The following is a 24,772-nucleotide window of genomic DNA, read 5'->3' on the forward strand; positions in this document are numbered from 1 at the left end:
CTCCTGACTTTTTATGTTAAGATAGTCGTAAGTTTATGTTAATGTACGGCACTTATGACTCACTATCTTAGTGCTAAGAGAGCTTAGAAAATATACCAGTAGGTCCAGGATTTGATTCTCCATGTCAGCCATTCCTGATGCTGTTGGAATATTGTTGAAACCTACATAAAACCCACTCAATTTTAGGTTGTCAACATAATACCAGTCCTCGTGGCTTTCACTTCACTGTGGTAATCATCTTAACTAATGCAACATGTGGCTTACCTTCCAAATTTTTGCTGACTCGCCATTATAACTACTTCTCAGAGCAGTTTTTTCATTGAGTTTCCTTCAAGTTCTAGAAAGGCAATTGGAAGTTTCACGAACATGAATACATGACGTTTTAAGGAATTACAACATCTTTTCAATCTTTGTAAGTTCAAAGCGAATTCTTCCTCCTTCAACAGGTGAAAGCTGAGTCAGTGCTGAAAGTGAGCGTCATAGTCATATTCATATAAATATTCACTCTGTATGTTGACTCAGCATTCCCCTGTTGAATGAGCAAGAATAAGCACTGAAATGTCGTGCAAAGAATATAAAGAAGTTGTTATCCCTAAAAATGTGTCATGTGTTCCTTTCACACTTCTGATGTATCCCAGATGAAGACTTCAGCCATCAGCATTAGGTTTTGACTAAGTCTGTCACCACTTAGTCATAATATATCGTTGTGTGTTAATATGTCAATAACCATGCTCAAAATGATTCTGAATAAATCGTCAGTTTTTGTGAAATCTTGTCTTTCCGCGTGTTTGTTCAGTTTCTCCTGCTGATGTGGTTTGAGCACAACTAAAGTACTCGGCAACATACAGTAAAATACTTTTATAGCGAACTACAAGGGACCACTGAAATTAGTTCGTTATATCCGTAGTTCGCTATTCGCGAAACTCCATTGAAAGAACAGTAAAACACACTACACAGTACAACACATTCCTACTCAGTTTATTCATACTTTCATTCATATTACGTTCTTTTCACTATAAGTCAGTAATCTTACACTGGTCACTCGTCACTATGCACTCGTCATTGAATATATCATATTTTAATAGTCTCAAGAGTATCAAAAGCTTCTGTCCACATTTCTGATGTGTGTGGGAGGCATATACACAGGCCTTTCGAGGGGATGCTCTTGTTGTTTTCTATTAAATCGCCAAAGACTGAGTTGCTATGCGGGAAGTATACTAAACTAGGTCATCAGCGACGGGCTTTATGGTGTCCGGCAATCTGATTGGTTAGTAATGCAAACTACAACTTCACGTGGGTGTAAAAACATGTGTTGTATCCCACCACTGACGTCTAACTTATTGGTCAGATTTCAAAGTGAGCGCTGCTAATTGACACTGATTGAGTTTGCTCAATTGACTATTCACACCATTAATTACTGTTAACTGGACTGTCAAGGATTTCAAAGTGAGCATCGCTAACAGGCAATGACACTGATTGAGTTCGCTCAGTTCGTTATTCACACCATTAATTAGTGTTACCTGGGACTTGCGGGATTTGCAAATCAGTTCGCTATAACCGGTAAGTTCGTTTTAGAGAATTTGTCATTCACGACTTTTTTTAGATGATAACATATAGTGGTTTATTCGGGACTTTTAAAACAGTTCGCTCTAGCCGTCAGTTCGTTATATCCGTGAGTTCGTTATATCCATGTTCGTCATAAAAGTATTCTACTGTACATCATATTTTGGAAGTCACGGTGGCTGAGCAGGGTTAGGCGGGTGACTTTGTTTGCTGGCGGTTAGGTGCCTGACTCTGAGGATGTGGGTTCGAATCCTGGATGGGATTCAATATCCCCAAAAAGTACTAGAATTTGTACTTTACTAAGAAAGTGAAATCCCGCATATGATATATGTTGCATTTGACCACTTTCTAAATGGCAATTACGATTGTGTAATCGTAAACTACTCATATAGTTTAGTGGTTAATATACTCGTTCACTGCACCGGATACTAAGATTGGCTTCTTTACATGTTGCAAGAGATTTTGCTGATGTGTTGGCAGTGGCAGCCATTTTTATCTGTCCTGTTCATGATTGGAAGTATAGACAAAAGGTTCCCCAAGCATCATTCAGATATCATTCTGAATGTGAACTGTTCTCAACTCAAATTTTTCAACATAAAAGTAATAACAAAGAAGTGATGGCTGTTTGTCCCCCTTGTGATCTACTTCAGACTGCTATCAAAGGACATAATCATTGGGAAATTCCAGGATTCCGTTCAAAATGGAATTAAGCACAACTCGCCTGCTTGTTTTGAATGATGGTGTGTTTCATTTTAACTGGATAGTATTCAAAAGTGGAATTAAACCCAGCTGATTTTGAATGATGGCATGTTTCTGTAACAGTGAACATCAGACTGGCTTTTTCTTGCTTTCAGATGTGCTTGAGTCAGTCAAGGGGTATGACTTCAATGAGTTTGTTCAGTCTGGGAGAGGAATACATGATCCAAGCCAGGAATCCTACCATTTGCCAACTGGTAGAGGCAGCGCCCTCTCTTCCACACCCCTTGAAATAGGGGGAGGCCACTCTTGTCCTCAGTGTGGCAAGACTTTTGCCAATATGGGCAGCAGATGGCATCACATAGCTGCAGTTCATAACAAGCAGACGTATGCTTGTGTTTGTGGAAATAAGTACAACTACAGCTATAACCTGAGGCGACACAAGAAAAGATGTCCTGTGTTTATTGAGTTCTCCTCTTAACTTGTGGTTCTCTTGTACAAATATCATCACTTGTACAAATGTCATCTGAAGAACAAGGTTAGCAGTCACACTACTATCCCAAACTAACCCATTTACAAGAAGATTAACAGCAGCTTATTGGAATAAAGTGCTTAACGTGCTACATGTGGAATATTGTCGGGCCGCAAGAAAGCAACATTTCGGGAGCAACAGAATCAGTCACACTACAAGTATGGTTGTTTTGTACAACAGCACCCTTGACATTTCCTGTAATTGGCATTGAAATTATTAACAAACATAAAATTTATAAACAGCAAACAAGTGCGACACGTCACATTTCACAACTTCAGTCAAAGTCATTGTGAAATATACAGTCATACACTGGGGCTTCTGGATTGTAGACTTCCACTGGACTGTGCCCAAAACTGCCGGATTTGTCGGAAGGTCAGACACTATTCCTGATAACTCTGTAGTCTTAGGTCTAAGGTTGTTTTGTACATCAGCACCCAGGTTTTCAAGCTGATGTCATTGCAAATGACGTTTATTCCACTTTTCTAAGCAATAAGATACGAGGATTCAAAATGGCTAATGCCTTGGTTGTTTGTAAGACGACTAGTTTTTTTAAATTTCTGCCTAAACATATTATTTTGGGTGTAAAAATGCAAATAGTATTAAATTCTTTGAATGGATTGGGTGATGATACCAGGTGTTCACACAAAGAATCTCTGAATGGAAGTGTACTTGATGTGGAGAGACTACTCAACTCTGTTCCTGTTTATGATGAGCACTTAGTTAGAGGAGCCATGATTTTCCTTCTTCGATATTGTTTCGAATATGCTGTTGATTTTAATGGTCTGGATAGTGGTTTGTTTGCGTTGGTCCATCTTTTGAGCTGTAATGAATGTGATCATTTGCAAAAATGTCAGTCAGTTCCCATGGTTTGTTATCAGGGCCTAGATTTGAAGCTACTTTATCCCTAAGATAGTCATCGTAAGTACATTAACATAGACTTATGACTATCTTAGCACTAAGGGAGCTTCGAAAATCTAGGCCATGGTCACCGGGACTTCAACCATCACGTGTATTGTCAGTGCCAGTTAATGCACCGGCAGGGTGGCCCAGTAGTTCACTCATCTTGTGGAAGGCCTGGGTTCGATTCCCGACATGGGTACAATGTGTGAAACTGGTCTTTACCCAGCATGATATTGTTGGAATATTGCTAAAATGTGAGAACCAGTGATGACAGGTTGTAACCAACAAACAAAACTGTACTTTAACTTTGTACATTCAACAAACTTATTTCCAAATGAGATTCTTCTTGGTGTTTTGGTGTATAATGAGCCAAAAATTTTAACCACCTATTTCATCCTGAAATCATTCAGGTTCACCAGCAATTTATGGTTATTGTGAAATGGTAACCAACACATAAAAAACTGAGCTTTGACTTTGGCTTTTATCATTGTAGTCACAATGAAAGGGAGATGGCAGTATTCGTCTATGTAGTATATTACTTATGTCTGGCAAATACCAATCGCCAAGTTTGTAGATGGATAAAAGTAATGCCTGTACTTCCTAAGAACACATGTGAACATCTTTATGATTGATGACCTATGGTTTACTTTTACATTTCTGTCCCTGGAACATATGATGTGTTGTCAGGAAAATGTTCTTAACTGTGTAGTACCATGTTCCATGTATTACCAGTATGTGTTATGACTATTTTTTTTTTAGAAACATGGCATTATTCCACTTCAGACTTACAAATAACTTCTGTCTCCAAGAAAAACGTTTGTTTCATTTTCCAGACGCTCATGGTTTGGACAGCTTCATGGAAAGTTTCCAGGGGAAGGGGACATGTTTTCAGCCCAGCTGGTCAGACCGCGGACAGAGTAAACAAAGTAGTTCCAATCGCGTGTATCCTGGCCCGGTGAATGGCAAATATCCTTGCCCTGAGTGTGATAAAACCTTCGCCGGCTACGGTTCCCGGTGGAATCATGTCAAGGCTGTCCACGATAAAGTTGTCCATGCCTGTGTCTGTGGTCGCACGTACTCCAATGGTTTCAACTTGAAGAGGCACATGAAGAACTGCAGTCTTTGTGTTCCAACTTGAAGAACTTGGCTTTCTAATTGAGAAGGAACATGGAGAACTGTAGTCTCTGTGTTCCAAATGGGTGAAGTTGACCTTCTGCTTGAAGAGGAACATGGAGAATTGTCTTTCTGTTCGAAGAGGGTGAACTTTAAGACATTTAAAATTTATTGAAACTATTGACAGCAAACAGTGCTATATGTTGGTAGATAGCGGCTCTCAGCTCTTTAAACTTCCTGATAATCAAAAATTCGTTATGAGCATCCTGGAAGGAAGGAAGAAATTATGTTTAATGTTTTTAATTCATACCTTGATGACATACTAGGAGCTTAAATGACATCAGTTTTACTTGATTGATGCATACAGCATTGATTCATGGCATCTATAAATCAGTGACTCTACTGACTACTTGGCTATCTGTGGTTGTATAGGCATTGGACAATCAGACTTTTTCTGGATGCTAACAGAAACATTAGAGTCGATTCTTTTCCATATTCATTTTTTACAAGCCTCTTTGCTACAAGCCTCTTTGTTGGAAGCACAGTATCCCAAACCAGTAGGATTTAGAAAAGCTGCACCCATCTAATCTTCAATGAACCTTAAATGATTAACAACATCACGCCAATGCTTTTAGTTTTTCTGAGAATAGTAGACATAACAAATGAGTGAGGTTCAATTTTATTCCACTTTTAGCAATATAGCAACAATATCATGGTGGGGCACCAGAAATGGTCTTCACACATTGTACCCATGTTAAGAATTGGCATGGCTAGTAAACTCTTTAATTTCAAGGTTACCCGGTGAAGATAAAAAATACTGCCCAATGTGACACTGAGCTCACTCAGGCAAATTAACCCAAGATGATGAGGTTGTTGATGCAGGTGAACAGGCTAACATGATTTTTTGTTATGTTAAAATTGTTGAACTCCTGAACGATGCATGGGGATTATCAAGATTATGCACACTTGGAAGTGGAAGCCATTCTTTGTTTAGTTTACAGGGTTGTGTCAGTTTGACTCAGCTTTATTATTCATTCTAAGAGTTTCATTCCAGGAAGTGATACCTTCATATTTTAGATCTGCCCCATTTAAAGTTTTGGGTTTTTTAGCTTTTGTGCTGTCTACTGAGTTTTAATGCCGATGTGTTTTTGTCCCCATGGTATGAGGCCTCCATTGTTGGATTTGACCAATTTTCGGTTTTAACAGGTTGAGTGAGTGAGTATGGTTTTACACTGCCTTTAGTGATGTTCCAGTCGTATCAAGGCAGGTGACACCAGAAGTTTGTCTTCACACATTGTAACCATGTTTGGAACTGATCCCAGGCCATCGGTGTGGTGAGCAAACACTTTGACCACAGGTCTATCCCACTACCCCTGAGATTTAGAAAATGTTCCTTTGATCTTTTGATGTCTAAGGAATAAAGTTCCAGCATTTCCAGTTAATGAGTTGGACAAGTATGGGACTGAGGTAGAACACTTTTTTCTGCTTGTTTGAGGGCAGACATCAAAAGCCTGATATTAAATTCAGGAAGACAGTCTGCCGAGGAACTAGAACTATTAAGCATGGCATGTGAAAGCTATGTACCTTTGTGCTTACAGAACAGCTTATGTTATTCTTACATGACCCAGCAACTGTGAGTGAAATCTTCTATGTACATTTTTATTTGACATCTGATGATGGCTTTCGGAACATAAGATATGAATGCCCAAGAATGTTAGGATGATTTGGATTCCATTCATTAAGGGCAGCAGGGAACTATCATTTTATAACTGAAAATGACACCAGTTGCTCGTTTTAAGGGTTACGTTCTGCATATGCCAGTCTCTTGAAACTCTTTAGGAAGTACGCAGATCCACATATACAGCGTAAGTGGTCAAAACCGGCATCTGTCCAATCTGGGAATTAGTCAACACTGGCAAAAATCTCAGTCCCATCTGTGGCTTGTATATTTATCATTAGCTCTCAATCCAGCACATTGTGTAAACCAGATTATTTCTTCAGTCCCAATGAGTGCCAGTTAGACAGCTTCCACTGTATTTCTGGTTTCTATTTGATGATAGCTGTCACAATATTAACCATCAATGGTCAAGAAGATGAAGATGAACTAGTTCCTTTGGACATGACTCCACAGGACAAAATTGGGGGGAACATGAATGGATCGCTCAAAGTATTTACGATCAGGTGTTTGCAAATGAATAAGCATTATCTGTGCCATGCGGCTATACAATAATTGTAAATGGCATGTTTTGATACCTTGTATGTACTGATGTCAACTCCTTGGGGATACTCACACACCCATCAACGCACTGCTTGTCTTAAGACGTAACAAGAAAGTTTGTCAGTGGTTTCTGTTTCTTGGTTTGTTAAATTGCTTTGTCTGTATCTGAGACCCAAATTGGACTGCTTTTCAGAAGATGTCACTGCCCAAGCTGACATTTGGTCGTATTTACAAGAATACAAACTTTCTTCTTATGTTTTCAGACATGCGTGATATGGGAGGTTTTGTTGGAATCCCTGGATTAGAATCAAGTGATTTTCAGTCCAGTCAGAGCAGACGGACAAGATGTCCCTCGCAGGTTAAAGGCAAATATCCGTGTCCCAATTGTGAAAAGGTCTTCTCCAGTTCCGGTGCTCGTTGCAACCATGTTGGAGCTATCCATAACAATGCCGTGTTTGCTTGTGTCTGTGGCAAGAGCTACAACTACAGCCAAGCCTTCAGCAGACACAAGAAGACTTGTAGATTCATCCATCAGCACCTTGCCAACCTGAGCGTCCTTAAATGATGAGTTCAGCATCAGGATAGTGCTGTTCATATTCTTCATATTTAAACTTGTTATGCTCATTTTCTAGAAAAGTCTGTATTAGGAGAGCAGTCGTTGCTCAATACTTCCTTCAGTTGTTTTCTTCCTCTGGATTCAAAATACTGCGTAAATATTGCTGACGGTTGTACAAGAACAAAATACAATAAACTCGCTTAATTACAAATAGGGTAGCCTAGTGGTTAAAGCATTCACTCCTTGTGTCGAAGGCCTTGGTTTGATTCTCCACAGTGGGCACAAGTATGAGTGAGTGAGTGAGTTTAGTTTTACGCCGCTTTTAGCAATATTCCAGCAATATCACGGCGGGGGACACCAGAAATGGGCTTCACCCATTGTACCCATGTAGGGAATCGAACCCGGGTCTTCGGCGTGACGAGCAAACGCTTTAACCACTAGGCTACCCCACCGCCCCCACAAGTATGAAGTCTATTCCTGGTGTTTCCGACCTTGATCTTCCTGGAACATTGTTAAAAGTGGTGTAAAACCCAACTCACACCCTTCATTACAATATTAATACACCTCAGCAAACCTTTGACTGAATTGATTTATTGATGACAGTTTTTTATTTGTCACAAGACTCTGGAGTGAGATCTTCCATTTTTTGTAAATTTGGTGTCAGTTCTGCTACCATGTTCTCTGTATTGTGCTGTGGGATTCCCTTTGAGATTCTGATTCAGCACACAGATGAAGATTCACATGATCGTGATGAAAGATATTCTGTATCAGTCAGTAGTTAAAGATTGCGGAGCTTTTGCTCCTGAGCCATGTTTTCGGAAGACACATCAGCAAGTTTGATGTACTTTGTGTTTAGTATTGCGCTGGTGTGATAGTGTGCTCCTCGGAACTGTATTTTACTTTGTGTAGCATAATCTCATGGCAGGATACGTACACACTGCGCGCATGCGCTGTTCCTTATACATGTACAGGTCAGATCTTACGAACTGTTAAATGTTTGACACCAGTATGAAACAAATAACTTTATTTGTGATTCTGTTGAGGCTTTTTCAACTCTTTTTTTTTTCTAATGTTTGTTTTTATGGCCAATGTCCAGTAGAACCTTTTGTGTCTTTTTGGATCTAAGTGACGTTTTGGATCCAGTAAGATTGAGATGTGAAAGGTTCCTGATTCCTATAACATCAGAAGTAACATGTCTCATTGGTTGCTTTTGTTACCCATCAACATTGGTACTGTAACATCAGAATTGGCAGATCTGATTATCTTCCTATCCCAGGACATTTGAGCTGTCTTTGAAACCTTTAGGTATTCATGCTGTAACATCTGAAATGGGACATTGATGCTGTAACACCTGATGTAATATTTGATTGTAACATAGGACATTGATGCTGTAACACCTGATGTAACATATGTATTACAGGATTTTCATGCTATAACATCAAATGTGCTATCTGATCAAAATATTGGACATGGATGCTGTAAAATCTGATGTAACATATATTTTTGTATTATTTGTTGTTATCTGATTGGTTGAAACTTGGATGACACATAAAAATGTCATTTTCTGATGTATAAGGGATGACTTTCTGTGTTTATTTGAAGGAAATAAAACTAAATATCTCTCAAGTGGTTTAACCTTGTATTTTACATGGATAAGATCAAAATATTATTAAGTATAAAAGTGGAATATTTGTCCTTTCTCTTTCTTTGGTATCTAATCTGACAATGAGCACCATACCACACTATGAAACTATCAGTTTTGTTTGATCACAAGATGATAAACACATATAATTTGGCAAAAAGATGAATATTCTTTAGTTTTACATTTTGTGGCAATCAGTATCAGCCTGGGATGATTTTGAAGTTCTTGGCTTGAAGCAACTCGTTCTTGTGTATCTGTTCCTGTAGTGACTGTTACACTGTTGACATCAAGTGAAAATGAAGAACTTTTTTGTCTGATTTGTGGTTTGCTCTTCCCCTTGTTGTCATCGATCATGATCAATTTGTTATGAGCGTTTCACGCTATTCCCCTCATGACACTGTGGTTACAAGACACTGGTTACAAGACACAGCAGTTACAAGACACTGTGGTTACAAGACACTGGTTACAAGACACTGGTTACAAGACACTGGTTACAAGACACTGCAGTTACAAGACACTGCGGTTACAAGACACTGTGGTTACAAGACACTGGTTACAGGACACTGTGGTTACAAGACATTGTGGCAGTAAAACACTGGTGACAAGACACTCTGGATACAAAACACTGTGGTTTCTAGACACTGTGGTTACAAAACACTGGCACTGCTCTCCTGGAACAAATGTTGTTCTGTATACAGATATAAGGCTTATTTGACTCTGCAGTGATGATTTCAAAAGATTAGTGGACAAGTTTTAAACTGTTGTATGGTTGTCATTGAACCCCACTGGAACTTGGATTTCTTCCATATTTACAACTTCTAAAATGCTTCTCAAAGAAAATGTTTATTGTGATTACTGAATAATAAGGCAAACGAACGCTACTCTCATCGAACAAATGTCTTGTATATTCAACTGAATCTACTGGAGATTAGGGTCTTCAGCAGTTTATGATGGTCGCAGGTGTTGACACAAGTTCATTGGTTTGACAGTCGTGTTGAGAGGATTAAGTTGAGCTTTATGTCGCATTGGTATTATTTCAGCCAGGTGACACCAAGTCTGCATACATAGACAGTTTAAGTACAAAGTCCAGAGGGATTTAAGGGAGGATTGTTAGACTATGTGTTGTCACTGAACCCCACTCACGATATTAACTGCTGGATTGGCTGTGTGATTATTTACTGGCTGATGTCACAAAGAGGTAGCCTCCATTGGTTATACCCAACAAGCTCATTTTGGACAAGAGACAGCTGAAATGTTTAGATTTGGGAGAAGCATCGTCCTTGTCACTATTCACACGTCTAGGACTTAGTAGTGGCTTGAACTTAGTAGTGGCTTTCTCAATACCTGCCTACTCCAGCATTATTCAGCAAAATGTATTCGTGCCAAAAGGAAGCGAAAGAAATATCTGCTGTTTACTTTGAACAGGCATTCTTTGATACAGTTTGGCTTTTCTGAAGCAGATCTCCAGATAAGCTGCATATTTGTGTATAATAGTAGAAAAGTTAAAATATGCCAAAAAAACATATGAAAGTTAAAAATATTTACATTTACCCTATGTCTAAATAACAATGCGTATTTACCCAATGCATCAAAATCATGTAGCGTATCGTATCAATTCAAGTCAGTCGAAACAAACGTTAAGTTTTTCCATCTCAAATGTTTGAGATTTATAGAATCTTAAATAATTGAAAATGCTTTTGACATAGATAACATTCCAGTCATGGTTTGTTAACCCTTCACTGATTGACTCATGTACAAATAGCGACCCATGTAATACTGTAATCTTTCTACGTGTAATGTGAACAATGGATAGTGTCGAGAACTGTGTGTAAATGCCTAACCACACTAAATGAGATATGTGGTATTTTTATTTCATTAGAGGACCACTAGATGAATTAATAGGGAAGTGCTGTTTCACAGTCAGATTCAATTGACGGTGACATTTTAAATGAACTTGTAACATCAGCCGTTCGTGGCACCAAAACAGACGTAGACAAAGGCACATATTACTTTTTTAACAGCACGAGTGGATAAAGCTGTCTTAGCTATTAGCTAAAATTTAGCATTATTTGTTCTTCATCTTTGACCTGGAGGATCTTGTATCATCTCTAATATCAAATGAAAACATGTTGCACCTCTTAAACTTGCTGTTTGAAATTGATACCCAGATTTTGAAAATATCCTGGGTATCAAAAAGTATAGATACCCACATAAAATTGTAGATACCCATTTAGTTTCACAAGAAGGGTATCATACCTACATGGCCAAACTTTTATCTGTAGCTCTGCTGCAGGACAGCTCTGTATACTTTTCTTGTTTGCGTTGTGACTGTTTGCCAGGTTTCACGCACAGGTATGGACATGTTCTTTGTCAGACAAATGGATTCCAGTAACATAAGTTAAAGTGGTTATTATGCAAATCTTGAACAATCCAAATCTTCAGTTACTTTCATAAGCCCTCTTTTTGTTGTTTCAGACAACAGCTTTTCATTTGGCTCACATCAGCAGTTACCTACCAATTCCACTTCACAAGATATCTGGACATATTCTCAGTCTTTGTTTAGACATTCCCAACTGACCTATTCCAGACCTGTTGTGCCCTCAGGTGGAAGTGAACTTTCGCTCCGCTCTGTGACCGAAAGGTCAGGCCAAGGTCAAGGTTCTGGTGATGCCCAAAGTCATATTTACCAGTGCGAGGAATGTGGGAAAACATTCACCCAACAATGTAACAAAAAAATACATATGAAGTCTGTTCATCAAAATGCTGTGTACTCATGCCCGTGTGGCAAAGTGTATCGATACCAGAGAAATTTACGAAGGCATATTTCTGACGGATGCAGTATGGCAAAAATGTGACATGAGAGGAAGGCTGATGTGTTGCTGTTTGCCCATATTTTCTGTGATGTGAAAAGGATCCTGACCTTTCAGGAACTGTCATTTGTGCTGGCGACACAAACATGTTTATACTGAACTAGTGAATATAACATACTTTTTCTGGACCAGATTGCTGTTGTACGAAGCGATCTTAGCGCTAAGGTGATCATTACTCCAATACTTTAACATAGGCTGCTGTTGTGCAATGGTGCCCTGGACATATGCTGTATTTTAGTCTATATTTGTATAATGAACTACAGTTGTAACAAATAAAACTTAACTGACTGATAAAGGTTGCTATAGTCATAAGTTCACTGTAGTTGGTCATATATCAATGGATGATTAAAAAATATCAATCAACATAAATTGTGTCAGTTTATTGTCAAAGTCAAATGACCATGTGTTTCATTTCTTTTCATAACTGTTCTCATCTTGCTCTATCAGGTGCACATTTTCTGTGGTATGATCTGAAGCAGATTTGTCGTGTCAAAAGAGAACAGTCAAGGTCACTCGCCAAAGTAGACAACCAGTGTAACCTGTGTTTACTGTCGGGTAGAACCAAATGCTGTTAGCCTGTAAAACAGACCAAAAACCTCTGATGCATGCTTATGTTATATGATGTTTGTGGTCAGTGAGGGACTCAGAAATTTGACCTTTGAAAGCTTGTGCATTGGTTGATTAATTACCCCATGCACACATTGCCTAAGAAGCCCAAATCACAAACAGGAGTCAGTTTTCAGGACACATGTTATTCAATTCAAAGGGAAAGCAACATATCCAAAACATTAAATCTAAAGTAACCATTTACTGGTGACCAGTCTGTTTTGTAGTCTTGAATCATGTCACCATGGGAACAGTGAGGATAGCGACACCAACAGATTAGTACAATAGATGTGTGAATGTTAAAAAGAATGTTGACAAAACAAGTGAGGTGTGATTAAGCATGTTCACTATCGTCCAAGGGCATAGTGGTTAAAGAGGATGATGGGGTACCCAAGATCTCATGTGAAGCCCATTTCTGGTGTCCCCTACCATGATATTGCTGGAATATTTTTAAAAATGGCATAAAACACAACTTACTGATGGTTAAAGCTCACCTTGCCCAAGACAGGGTATTGATTTGTCTGTCTCACAGTCCCAGAACCACATTATTTTCCCTACAGCTTAGCCCTCCCTCTAGTGCCAAGACTCTTAATAAAGCAAGTCTAGATTTCCCCAGGTTCTGAATCTCTGGTTGGCCTTGGACCACTTTTCATTTCAAATAGGTTTGTTACAGTCAAACTTATATATTCAGAGACTAAGCTTTAGTCTAAGTATCAATTCCCTACATGGGTACAATGTACAAGTGTCCTCTGCTATGGTATTGCTTGAATGTAGCTGAAAGGGCTTAAAACCTTCCTCCTTTGCACCTTTATGAATATGAAGACACATTGTCTGGCTATTCTTGCCCTTCAAACTGGCTTTATTGTGTTCAAACTTGACTGATTCATCTAAAGGGTTTCCTTTTGTTTGGCTTGCAGATAGATCTGGTTCCCGGAAGATAGATCTAAACACCAGGCCGCTAATGTCCCTCTCTACATTAACGCCATCATACCAGCACTTGCAACCCATATCTGCCATGGGTCCAAGTCTGATGGACAATATCCCAGAACTGGCCATGAACCCCCCGAGCCAGATTTACCGTTGTGAAGTGTGTGGCAAGTCATTCACTAGGCAGTGGGTGAAGCAAGACCATGTGTTGTCTGTACACTGTAACATGAGCTACACATGTGGCTGTGGGAAGACATATAGGTACTTGAGGAACATGCGCAGACACATGAAGACTGATTCATGTAGTGGTCCGGCTGACTTGTTAAAACACTGACATGCTCAGTTGGGGTTGTGGATGAGATCGAAGAAGGATGTCTTCACTTTTCACTGCAGGATGAGGACTAAGAGAAATTGGCTTCATTTTTCCTTGCAGGATAAGCTCAAACAGTGGCATAGTCTTCACTTTCCACTGCAGGATAAGTGCTAACAGTGAAATTGTCTTCATTTTTCCCTGCAAAATATGATCAAACACCGACAGTCTTCACTTTTCACTTCAGAATATGCGCTAACAGTGAAATTGTCTTTATTTTTCCCTGCAGGATAAGCTCAAACAATGAAATTGTCTTCACTTTTCACTGAAAATATCTCCCCAAGCAAGCTGAATTCGACGTTCTGAAGATTTCGACTATTTAATTGCTAGCACTATATCAGGGAAGTATGTGTGCGATCAGAGTGTACAAGTTTCATCGATGGGGTGGATGCCCACTTTCTGTTGTAAGATGTTTTATTGACAATTGATATCCGGAAGTTAAGTTATGTAAAGAGCAAATAAACATCAATATCATTTACTTAAGATTGTTAATACCACTTCAGATGCAAAATCAATTAACTGTATAACAAAAAAAAATAGGAAGAGAAATTCACCAAGATCAGTTGTCGGCTAGTGACAGGTTATACAGAAACAGGAAACCATGTTATCCAACTATTATTTCGCAGTACTGAGGGAAAAACACTACAAAATACCCGGATGTGACAAGCAGCTATAGTTTTGCCGATACGATGTCATCAATACTATTTTTGTGGGAAACACTATTTTACCATTCACATTCAATAGAATCTGTTTCTGTGGATGGATGGTAATTCTCTGGGGTTGATGCAAACTGTATTCAGATGATGGATTTAAGAGACGATAATGACAACGACGACGATGATGATGATGCAAACTCTATTCAGATGATGGATTAAAAAGACGATGATGATGATGGCATAATGTGTCAAGGATACACTCAATATCAATACTTCATATGGAAATAGCTTAGATACAAAAATATTTGATAGTTTCTACGGACTTTGTTTTTCTTGGCCTAGCCTTTGTAACATACTTAATGTTTCCAGTGAAGCCACATTTGTACATGGCATGTTTGGGGATTCTGTTTGTAGGTTGATACAAATTTATTGCAGTATCTCTTGGCATTTTACACACCAGGGACCATATGCACAAAGCCATCTTAGGTGTAAGTCTATGTCAGGCCTTCCAGTTAAAATGTTTACTTGGGCGGCCATTATGTGTGTTAGTTCTTGATACGTGGCTGATGTTGGATACAAATATTTCTGTTCTGTTTCCTGTCAATACAGTAGGTGAATGAAATAGATTATTTCAGTAATAAAATGTCAGAAAACATATTTGTTGATTATATCTTCATGTTACACCTCAGTTGTCAGTTCATATATGAATGATTTATCCTTGATATTAAGTGAATATGAAGAATACATAACTCTTTTGAAGAAAGTGTTGATGGTGCTACAGATTGAGTAAGGAACTAAAACCTACTTGCACCCTGTGAAGCTTTGTGATGGGTGAAGGCATGTAGCATCTTAGATTTAGACAAAAAGCTTTATGTCAAACCCATTATCACAGGTTTGACAGTTTGACAGTTATGAACCAAGGATCATAATCGGAACCAATATGGGATTCAAACCCTTCATCATGGTATCCTTGTATGCCTACTGGGCTAATTGCAGTAAGTTCTTGACACTTTGTGTTTTACACTACCCCAAACTATATTGACGCCCGCACTGTATTCACTGTTACCTCAGTCTAGTCTGATTTCCAATCGGTCGTTTTTCTTTGCTTGCAGAGCAAGGTGCATTTCCTCCTGTGTCAAGCAGCGATCACGACTTAAAGACTTTGGGGCATATGTCAGATGTGTTCGGTGTAGGTCGTCAACGGGATGTAGTTAACAACGGAACTCGGAAGATTACGGAGGGACATAAGAACTACTTTCAGTGTGATGTTTGTGGTCAGCTCTTCACACGCTCCAACGACTGCCAGAGGCATCGTGCGGCTGCCCATGACAATGTGACTTGTCAGTGTGTTTGTGGCAAGACATATGTCTATCTGAGAGGCTTGAACAGGCACCAGAAAACATGTGCTTTATTCAAGCTCAGTAATGCACCCACACCTGAGTGAACTGATGGAACACTGTCCTCAAGTGCTTCTATCACCCGTGTGTTATCACCTCAAATGATAGCTATTTGGTGCGCAACAAGAACTGATGGATTACTGCTTTGGGCTGCTGGTGGAGCTGATATGTTCACTTTTTTTATGACACCTCGAGATCTGTATTTGATTGAAATTCATAAGAGTGTGTATCTGACACAATTCAAGTAACTGTTTAAAACAGAGATATGATATTTCCCTTGAAATGGCTTTGTGGCTGTTATTTGCACTCAGTTGAAGGTCAAATCATGGCTTAGTTACGACTTTGTCCTAGATCTGTCACTGCTCAAGAAGATCATCAGAGAGCTCTCAGAGCTCATGTTCTTGTATCACTTGTATCAAGGCTATCTGGGATACATCCCTAATGACAGGGTGATACATCCCTAATGACCAGGGATACGTCCCTAATGACAGTGGGATACATCCCTAATGACAGGGTGATACATCCCTAATGACCAGGGATACGTCCCTAATGACAGTGGGATACATCCCTAGTGACAGTATGATACATCCCTAGTGACAGTGGGATACGTCCCTATTGATAGTGTGATACATCCCTAATGACAGGGTGATACATCCCGAATGACAGTGGGATACATCCCTAATGACAGTATGATGCATCCCTAGTGACAGTGGGATACATCCCTAGAGACAGTATGATACATCCCTAATGACAGTGGGATACATCCCTAATGACAGGGTGATACATCCCTAATGACCAGGGATACATCCCTAATGACTGTGGGATACATCCCTAGTGACAGTATGATACATCCCTAATGACAGTGGGATACATCCCTAATGACAGTGGGATACATCCCTAATGACAGGGTGATACATCCCTAATGACCAGGGATACATCCCTCATGACAGTGGGATACATCCCTAGTGACAGTATGATACATCCCTAATGACAGGGTGATACATCCCTAATGACAGTTGGATACATCCCTAATGACAGGGTGATACATCCCTAATGACCAGGGATACATCCCTAATGACAGTGGGATACATCCCTAGTGACAGGGTGATACATCCCTAGTGACAGTCGGATACATCCCTAATGACAGTGGGATACATCCCTAGTGACAGTATGATACATCCCTCATGACAGTGGGATACATCCCTAATGACCAGGAATACATCCCTAATGACCAGGAATACATCCCTAATGACAGTGGGATACATCCCTCATGACAATGGGATACATCCCTAATGACAGTGGTATACATCCCTAGTGACAGTATGATGCATCCCTAATGACAGTGGGATACATCCCTAGTGACAGTATGATACATCCCTAATGACAGTGGGATACATCCCTAGTGACAGTATGATACATCCCTCATGACAGTGGGATACATCCCTAATGATAGTTGGATGCATCCCTAATGACAGTGGGATACATCCCTAATGACAGTGGGATACATCCCTAGTGACAGTATGATACATCCCTAATGACAGTGGGATACATCCCTAGTGACAGTATGATACATCCCTAATGACAGTGGGATACATCCCTAGTGACAGTATGATGCATCCCTCATGACAGTGGGATACATCCCTAATGATAGTTGGATGCATCCCTAATGACAGTGGGATACATCCCTAGTGACAGTATGATACATCCCTAATGACAGTGGGATACATCCCTAGTGACAGTATGATACATCCCTAATGACAGTGGGATACATCCCTAGTGACAGTATGATACATCCCTAATGACAGTGGGATACATCCCTAATGATAGTTGGATGCTTCCCTAATGACAGTGGGATACATCCCTAGTGACAGTATGATACATCCCTCATGACAGTGGGATACATCCCTAATGATAGTTGGATGCATCCCTAATGACCAGGGATACATCCCTAATGATAGTTGGATGCATCCCTAATGACAGTGGGATACATCCCTAGTGACAGTATGATACATCCCTCATGACAGTGGGATACATCCCTAATGATAGTTGGATGCATCCCTAATGACAGTGGGATACATCCCTAGTGACAGTATTATACATCCCTCATGACAGTGGGATACATCCCTAATGATAGTTGGATGCATCCCTAATGACAGTGGGATACATCCCTAGTGACAGTATGATACATCCCTAATGACAGTGGGATACATCCCTAGTGACAGTATGATGCATCCCTCATGACAGTGGGATACATCCCTAATGATAGTTGGATGCATCCCTAATGACAGTGGGATACATCCCTAGTGACAGTATGATACATCCCTCATGACAGTGGGATACATCCCTAATGATAGTTGGATGCATCCCTAATGACCAGGGATACATCCCTAATGACAGTGGGATACATCCCTAATGACAGTGGGATACATCCTTAATGCCAATATGGATATATAAAATGACCAAGGTTCCAAATTGTGCCTTTACATGAAGAGAAAGCATTGAAAGGCATCAGAATTGTGTTGTAACAAATCAGTTTCCCTCTATGGGGCAGGTCTAGAGTTGAGTCTAGACACTCACAAACACTCTCACATACCATGTATATTATTTCTCATGGAAGGAAAGGTGGTAGGGTAGCCAAGTGGTTAAAGTGTTCACTCATCATGCTGAACATTCAGTTTCCCCATATGTGTACAATGTGTGAAACTCAGTTCTGGTGTCCCCCTGCTGTGATATTGCTGGAATATTGCTAAAAGTGGCGTTATACAGTGCTCACTCACTCTCATGCAAGGAACAATAGACCAATCCAGTCCCAGCCAATATGCCCCGCCCACTTCATTTTTGACATTATGAGGAACAACCACTGACTATTCACAACAACGTCATCGCTGACGAAACGTACGTGATTGAATTCTGCTTAGGATAACTTCAGTATTTGTCATTTGTGAATGATAGTTAAGGACGAAAGTTATATGTGTTTTATTTTTAATATATCTTACTTGACAGATTGTAATTAGCGAGTGAAATTGGGTTACATGCCCAATGTAAAATCGTCTCTGCCAGCTGCTGCGTGAGAGTGGGAAGCGCATTTTCTTTCAACCCAAATAATCTGGAAAGACACATCCTTCTAAGATACTAGCAGGGTAAGGGTAACTGAATTCCATTGTTTGATTTTTTGTCTCTGAAATTCCCTCATAAGTTTCCAAAAACTGTGAACAGATTGTATCTACAAATAAATTGTCAACACTGCACATGGTGCCTTAATTTCTTTATATGAAGTTTTGTTAGAGCATTAATGTGAAAACATGGCATTCTACCTTATAATGAACATTGCAGAAAAGATATTTCCCGCTTATAACTTCATGCAATTTATTTCTCTCTCTCTCTCTCTCTCTCTCTCTCTCTCTCTCTCTCTCTCTCTTTCTCTCTCTCTCTCTCTCTCTATATATATATATATATACATATTAATGTATACAAATCCAGTATTTGCTTGATGTGTTTCATTGCTATTGGTCAGTTTTTCAATGATCAATGATGTGTAATAAAATAATGATATTTCCCTTTTATAGCTGCAGCTTATGTGTAGTTGTCTTATTAAATGAACAGTTATGTGTACATGTATTTCCTTTTCACAAGTCTGATCTTCTACACTTTGACAATTCCATTCGAATGGGATTTGATGTGATTTCACTGAATTCTTTCTGGTCATTTTGGTATTGACAATAGTTGGCTCTAGTCTCCAGAAACTTCCTGAATCCAACAATGGGAATGAGTTCCATGTTCTGTTTTCTTCTGCCCAATGACATGAAGGTCAATGGCTGTATTTCTTCTTCACTTTTATAAGCATAACATCTGTCAGTTTACTTTAGGAAAAGCTTCTAAAATCAAGGAAATTTGAAAACCATAATTTCTTACTTAACCACTATTTTGAAGGGTGTTTGTGGATTGCCCATTTTCATTGGCCATAATAGATCAGTTATTAGAGTTGTATCCAGCCCACCTCAATACAAAACACTGTGCCTCACATTGTTTGAACTTGAGATTGAGAGTATTTTGTTTCAAGCATACACACACCTGGGATACTGTAAAAAGAATAATATTTTTACTTGATTTTTGTTTTATTTGTTGTTTAACACTCCACTCCGCTATAAGACAGGAGATTGTAAATAACGAGTGTTGACCAGACAATCCAGTGATTGAAATTATGAGATAGTTTCAAGAGACAGCCCAATTTCAACAGTGATATTCAACAGTGTATTCAGGTTTTGTGTCAGGTCACTTTTGTCATGAAATTGTGTATATATTACATGAGAGTGAATTGAATGAATGTCACCAGCAAACAGGGCTCCACATTAATGTTTGTTGGGATATGTTTGTGTTGCGTACCAAGGAGACCCTAACTGGTGCTGAGTTTACATCTGTGTCTTCAAGTCCCTCTTATGTTCGTGCCATTAATTATATCTTGCCAACAGTTGTTTTAAGTTTTATTTGCCTGACGAGCATAATTTCTGTGTTAATCAGACATGCGGTAAATGTCAAGCATTCTTATGAACATTAGGATACCGGTGAAGAACCAAGGTAGAATAGGTCGTCAGTAACTTGTGCTTGCCATAAAAGGCGAGAAACGGCCAGGCTTGCTGTCTTGGTTGACACATGTCATGTCATCATTGGTTGATACATGTCATCGGTTCCCAGTTGCACAGATCGATGGTCAGACTAGATTTGTCTGGTCCAGACTCAATTATTTACAGACCGCTGCCGTATAGCTGAAATATTGCTGAGTGCGGCGTTAAACTAAACTCACTCTCTCGGAATGATCATTAGGATTATCGAACTTCTAAGTTGGAGGAGAGGAGACCCTTGCCTTTTTAAGTGGGATGAAAAACAGACATTGTACTTATTTTGAAAATAAACACCTGTATTAATTCTTCATGCAGTGGAATGTTTACATTTTTCATTCAAATAATTCTCCTTAGAGAATGGTTTGTCGAGAATGTTTTCTGTTGGTACAGCATGAATAACACCATGTGATGACACTGATGAAGAAGATCCAGGTTTTGATATTGATCTTCAGTAACCCATGCTTGTCATAAGACGCGATTAATGGGATCAATTGGTCATTGTTTAAGAACCTCTGAAGGCCTACCCCGGGCCATGCTTGCCATAAAGGTTATTGTAAGAGGTGACTAGCAGGATCTGGTGGTCAGGCTCACTGACTTGATTGACACATGTCTTTGGTTCCCAATCGCAGATCGATGGTCAGGTTGTTGATCACTGGATTGTCTGGTCTAAACTCAATTATTTACAGACCACTGACCATACTGCTGAGTGTGGCGTAAAACAAAACACACTCACTCACTCACTCACTGTGTGATGTGCAAGGGGTTTCATTATGTTTTAGCTGCAGAATCACTAGAGGGGCTACCAAAGAATTTTGTTGTTTAATGCCTCCCTGCAAAATAGTCATGCCTGAGGTAGTTCGGTCATGAACTGGGATACGATAATGTGTAAACCAAGTTGGCCATCGGGTTCTTCATGGGTTACAATGACATACAGTGGAGGCTGTCAAAACCAGCATCTGTCCAATCCGGCAAGTTGTCAGCACCATTACAAAGTTTGAGTCCAATCTGTGGCTTGTACATTTATCATCAGCTCTACAATCCAGCATGCTGTCTACACCGAACTATTTCTTCTGTCCCAATGATTGCCTGTTTAGACAGCTTCCACTGTATATTTGATAACTTACATGGAACCAGATGTAACTTCTAAAAATGTTTGTAGTTTCAGTTTAGTGAAGAAGTGCCTTAAAATACAAGTAGAACAATCTGAAAGAGTATGGTTTTCAATATGCCAGCAATGTTATGGTACGAGATACAAGAAATGGACTTCACACACTGTGCCCATGGGTAGAACAAAACCCAGACCTTGGGGCTGATGATTTACTCATTAGGCTGACCATCAGTCATTGACATCTTCAATACAAACACATACCGGTAGGGACACAGTATAAATCACAATAGTGAGTGGTGTCAAGCATTATACTTTTAATCTCTTCAAATGGCAAGAATGCAGTAACCGTTATCAAACATGTTTTGAAGAAGAGACATGAAGCTGTTCTACAGTGAACCCATTGTGCCATAGCGATGACTATAGATGATAGATAAACCATGAAGTGAACCACAAGGACTGGCTATTGATCGAGTATTGTATCGTGAGTGAGTGAGTGACATTACTCTTAGCAATATTCTGGCAAAAGCATGGGTATTGAGTATTGTATCGTGAGTGAGTGAGTGAGGTTGTATGCCAGTTTTAATATTCAAGCAGTGTCACTGTGCATCACACCAGAAAGAAGCCTTACTCATTGTAACCATGAGGGGAATCGAACCTTTGGTGTGATGAGTAAACACTCTAACCACTGGACTACCCCACTGCCCCTGGCTGCTGACAGAGATTGATGATGATTTGCTGAATATCGACTGATTATTAAAAAATATCAGAGAAATAACTTTCAGCAAAATAGCAAAAAGAAAGAAATCACCTCAACTCCCACCACTGATTTGCAGTGAAATATTGAACACTCGACCCACTAAACCACCTCACAGTCTCCAGCTCATGGAACATGCCAAGGAAAATCATGTATGTTTGAACCCCATCTCAAGTTTAACAGTACAGCATCCTTTCACAAGATCCGTATCTGTATCAAAGTACTCACTGGTGCTAGTTCTATACATTGTATTCAGTGTGTTTTAGAGTTACACATTTCTGATTATTATTCCCAGTGATATATTTTGTTCACCTAATTTGCATATTTTGAAACCATCATGGTTGGCTGGTCCTAGATAAAGTTTATCATGAGTGTGAAATACCAGAGGAGTGATCAATTTTGGAATTGTAGTCAACTTGCTGTACAAAAACTACACTTACTGCGCACTAGAGGCCAGTACAGTTACAAAATGACTATTAAATGTATTCAGTGACATTCCGTCCTTTCAGAAATCAGAATTGTCCTTTACTTGTGAACTGTTCGAAAATATATGAATTTGCAGGTAGATTCAGACCAGTTGTTAGAAGAGGTAGTAATTAATCATAGTCAGATGTGACTATTTGAAGGGAGGTTACTTTCAGAGTAAAATGTTTCATTATTTTGAACCAGGTAGGAATTAATCTCATGTTATTAAAAGCAGTAGTTTCAGATTGTTTCCTCTTTCAATCTTTAGGAGTAATGGGGTAACCTAGTGCTTAAAGCATTTCCTCGTCATGCAAAGACCCATGCTCGATTGTCCACATGTACTGGTATACATTGTGTGACGCCCATTTCTGGTGTCCTCTGCCATGATTTTGCTGGAATTTTGTTGAAAATTACATAGAACCAAATTTACTCACTCACTTTCTTGATCTTTTCTAACGTGTTTTAACAGTGTATGAAATAAGGTCCCGTCCAACCTTTCAAGATGAGCTAGATTTCTGATGGATGGTCTAAATTTACAACTAGCCAGCATGGTGAAACGTTTTAGATAAGCTGTTCCTTACATCTGAGTGAAGTCATCACATCTTATAATATTTTTCAAATTAAGAGTTTCATTTAGACTTGACAACTACTGTTTAATTACTGTTTGAACTATTATATCGCAAACTCCTAGCACTGGGTTGACATCAAATCATTTATTGTAACTACAACTTGAGGATTATCTGATCTGGTTAATCCATTTGGGACCTGTAACATTTTTCAGTTACCAACGCTGGTTTCTGGATGGCTTTTCAGTTTATATCATAGACTTGTTTTAGTAAACCATCACTGGACTTCTAGTATGTACTGGTTACACCTCACTGTCTTAGGATATTTCCAATTAATCTCTTACTGAACTGGAACTACCATTTTGTTGATTTCAGAGATTGCTCGGTCGGTCAGCTTTGGTCATTCCTTCACAGGAAGTTCAGTTCGAGGTATTGGTGGAGGAGGCAACAGTTCGGGGCAGTCATGGGGACCACCAAGACATAGTTATCCCTTCCCTGGTAGAGGTAGAAGGAGCTCCAGCATGCTAGATCGTCAGTTCGCTTGTGATATTTGTGGCAAGGAGTTTACAGAAATCTGGGGAGTGAAGAGACATAAACAGGCCAATCACGAGGGTGCATCTTTCCCTTGTGTGTGTGGGAAGGTGTATCGATATATCGCCAGTTTGCAGAAACATCAGAAGAATTGTGATCCATACATGTTCTCATGCTTGAAGCAGCAGCCTGATGAGATGCACTAAGTCAAGTCGTTGTTCACTGGCATACAGTGCTGGTAGCAATATGAAGGCTTATCACATTTGCATGAAGAATTAAACATTGATGGGAGGTTTGGTCCCAGAGTTTGAGCTCCTTTTGTTGTAGTATGCTTAGAGTAACTACCTCAAGACTGTATTCTCTAAGAAGGATGTATCTGTTCGCTGTACAAGTCTGGCTGATGTCAAGTTCCCTGAAAGATTTACCAATGTTCATTCTCATTTCAAAGGTTATCAAAGATTTGATGATCTTTCAAGGACATTGTGTTCAAAACATGACTTCCACATACTTACCTATAGTGTCTGCAAGATTTTTCAGGTCATAACAGGTTTGCTGAAATTATTTAAATTGTTCAAACTTGAAATATCGATCAGTGTTGTGATTGTGTTCATATGTTGAAAAAAGTGTATATATGTTTTGTGAAGTAACACATAGTCACAGGTTGTTGAAGGGTTGTGTGAACA

The 24,772-nt window shown here is 39.4% G+C and overlaps 1 protein-coding gene across 3 annotated transcripts in view; it reads left to right on the plus strand.

The window, feature by feature from the left end:
• LOC137281717 (uncharacterized) overlaps nt 1-16,112 on the plus strand; it is a 176,462-nt gene extending 160,350 nt beyond the window's left edge. Inside the window, exon 2 of one of the 3 annotated variants that reach the window (XM_067813187.1) lies at nt 15,762-16,112. In XM_067813187.1, coding sequence (XP_067669288.1) covers nt 15,762-16,093 — 332 coding nt within the window. In that variant the 3' untranslated portion in view covers nt 16,094-16,112. Of the gene's footprint in view, nt 1-7,285; nt 7,677-11,695; nt 12,127-15,761 lie in introns of those variants that run through there. The other 2 variants (XM_067813171.1, XM_067813203.1) reach the window with 2 other exon arrangements.
• The last annotated feature ends 8,660 nt before the right edge of the window (nt 16,113-24,772 follow it).

This window comes from Haliotis asinina, chromosome 4 (genome assembly GCF_037392515.1).
Source record: "Haliotis asinina isolate JCU_RB_2024 chromosome 4, JCU_Hal_asi_v2, whole genome shotgun sequence".
NCBI lineage: Eukaryota > Metazoa > Mollusca > Gastropoda > Lepetellida > Haliotidae > Haliotis > Haliotis asinina.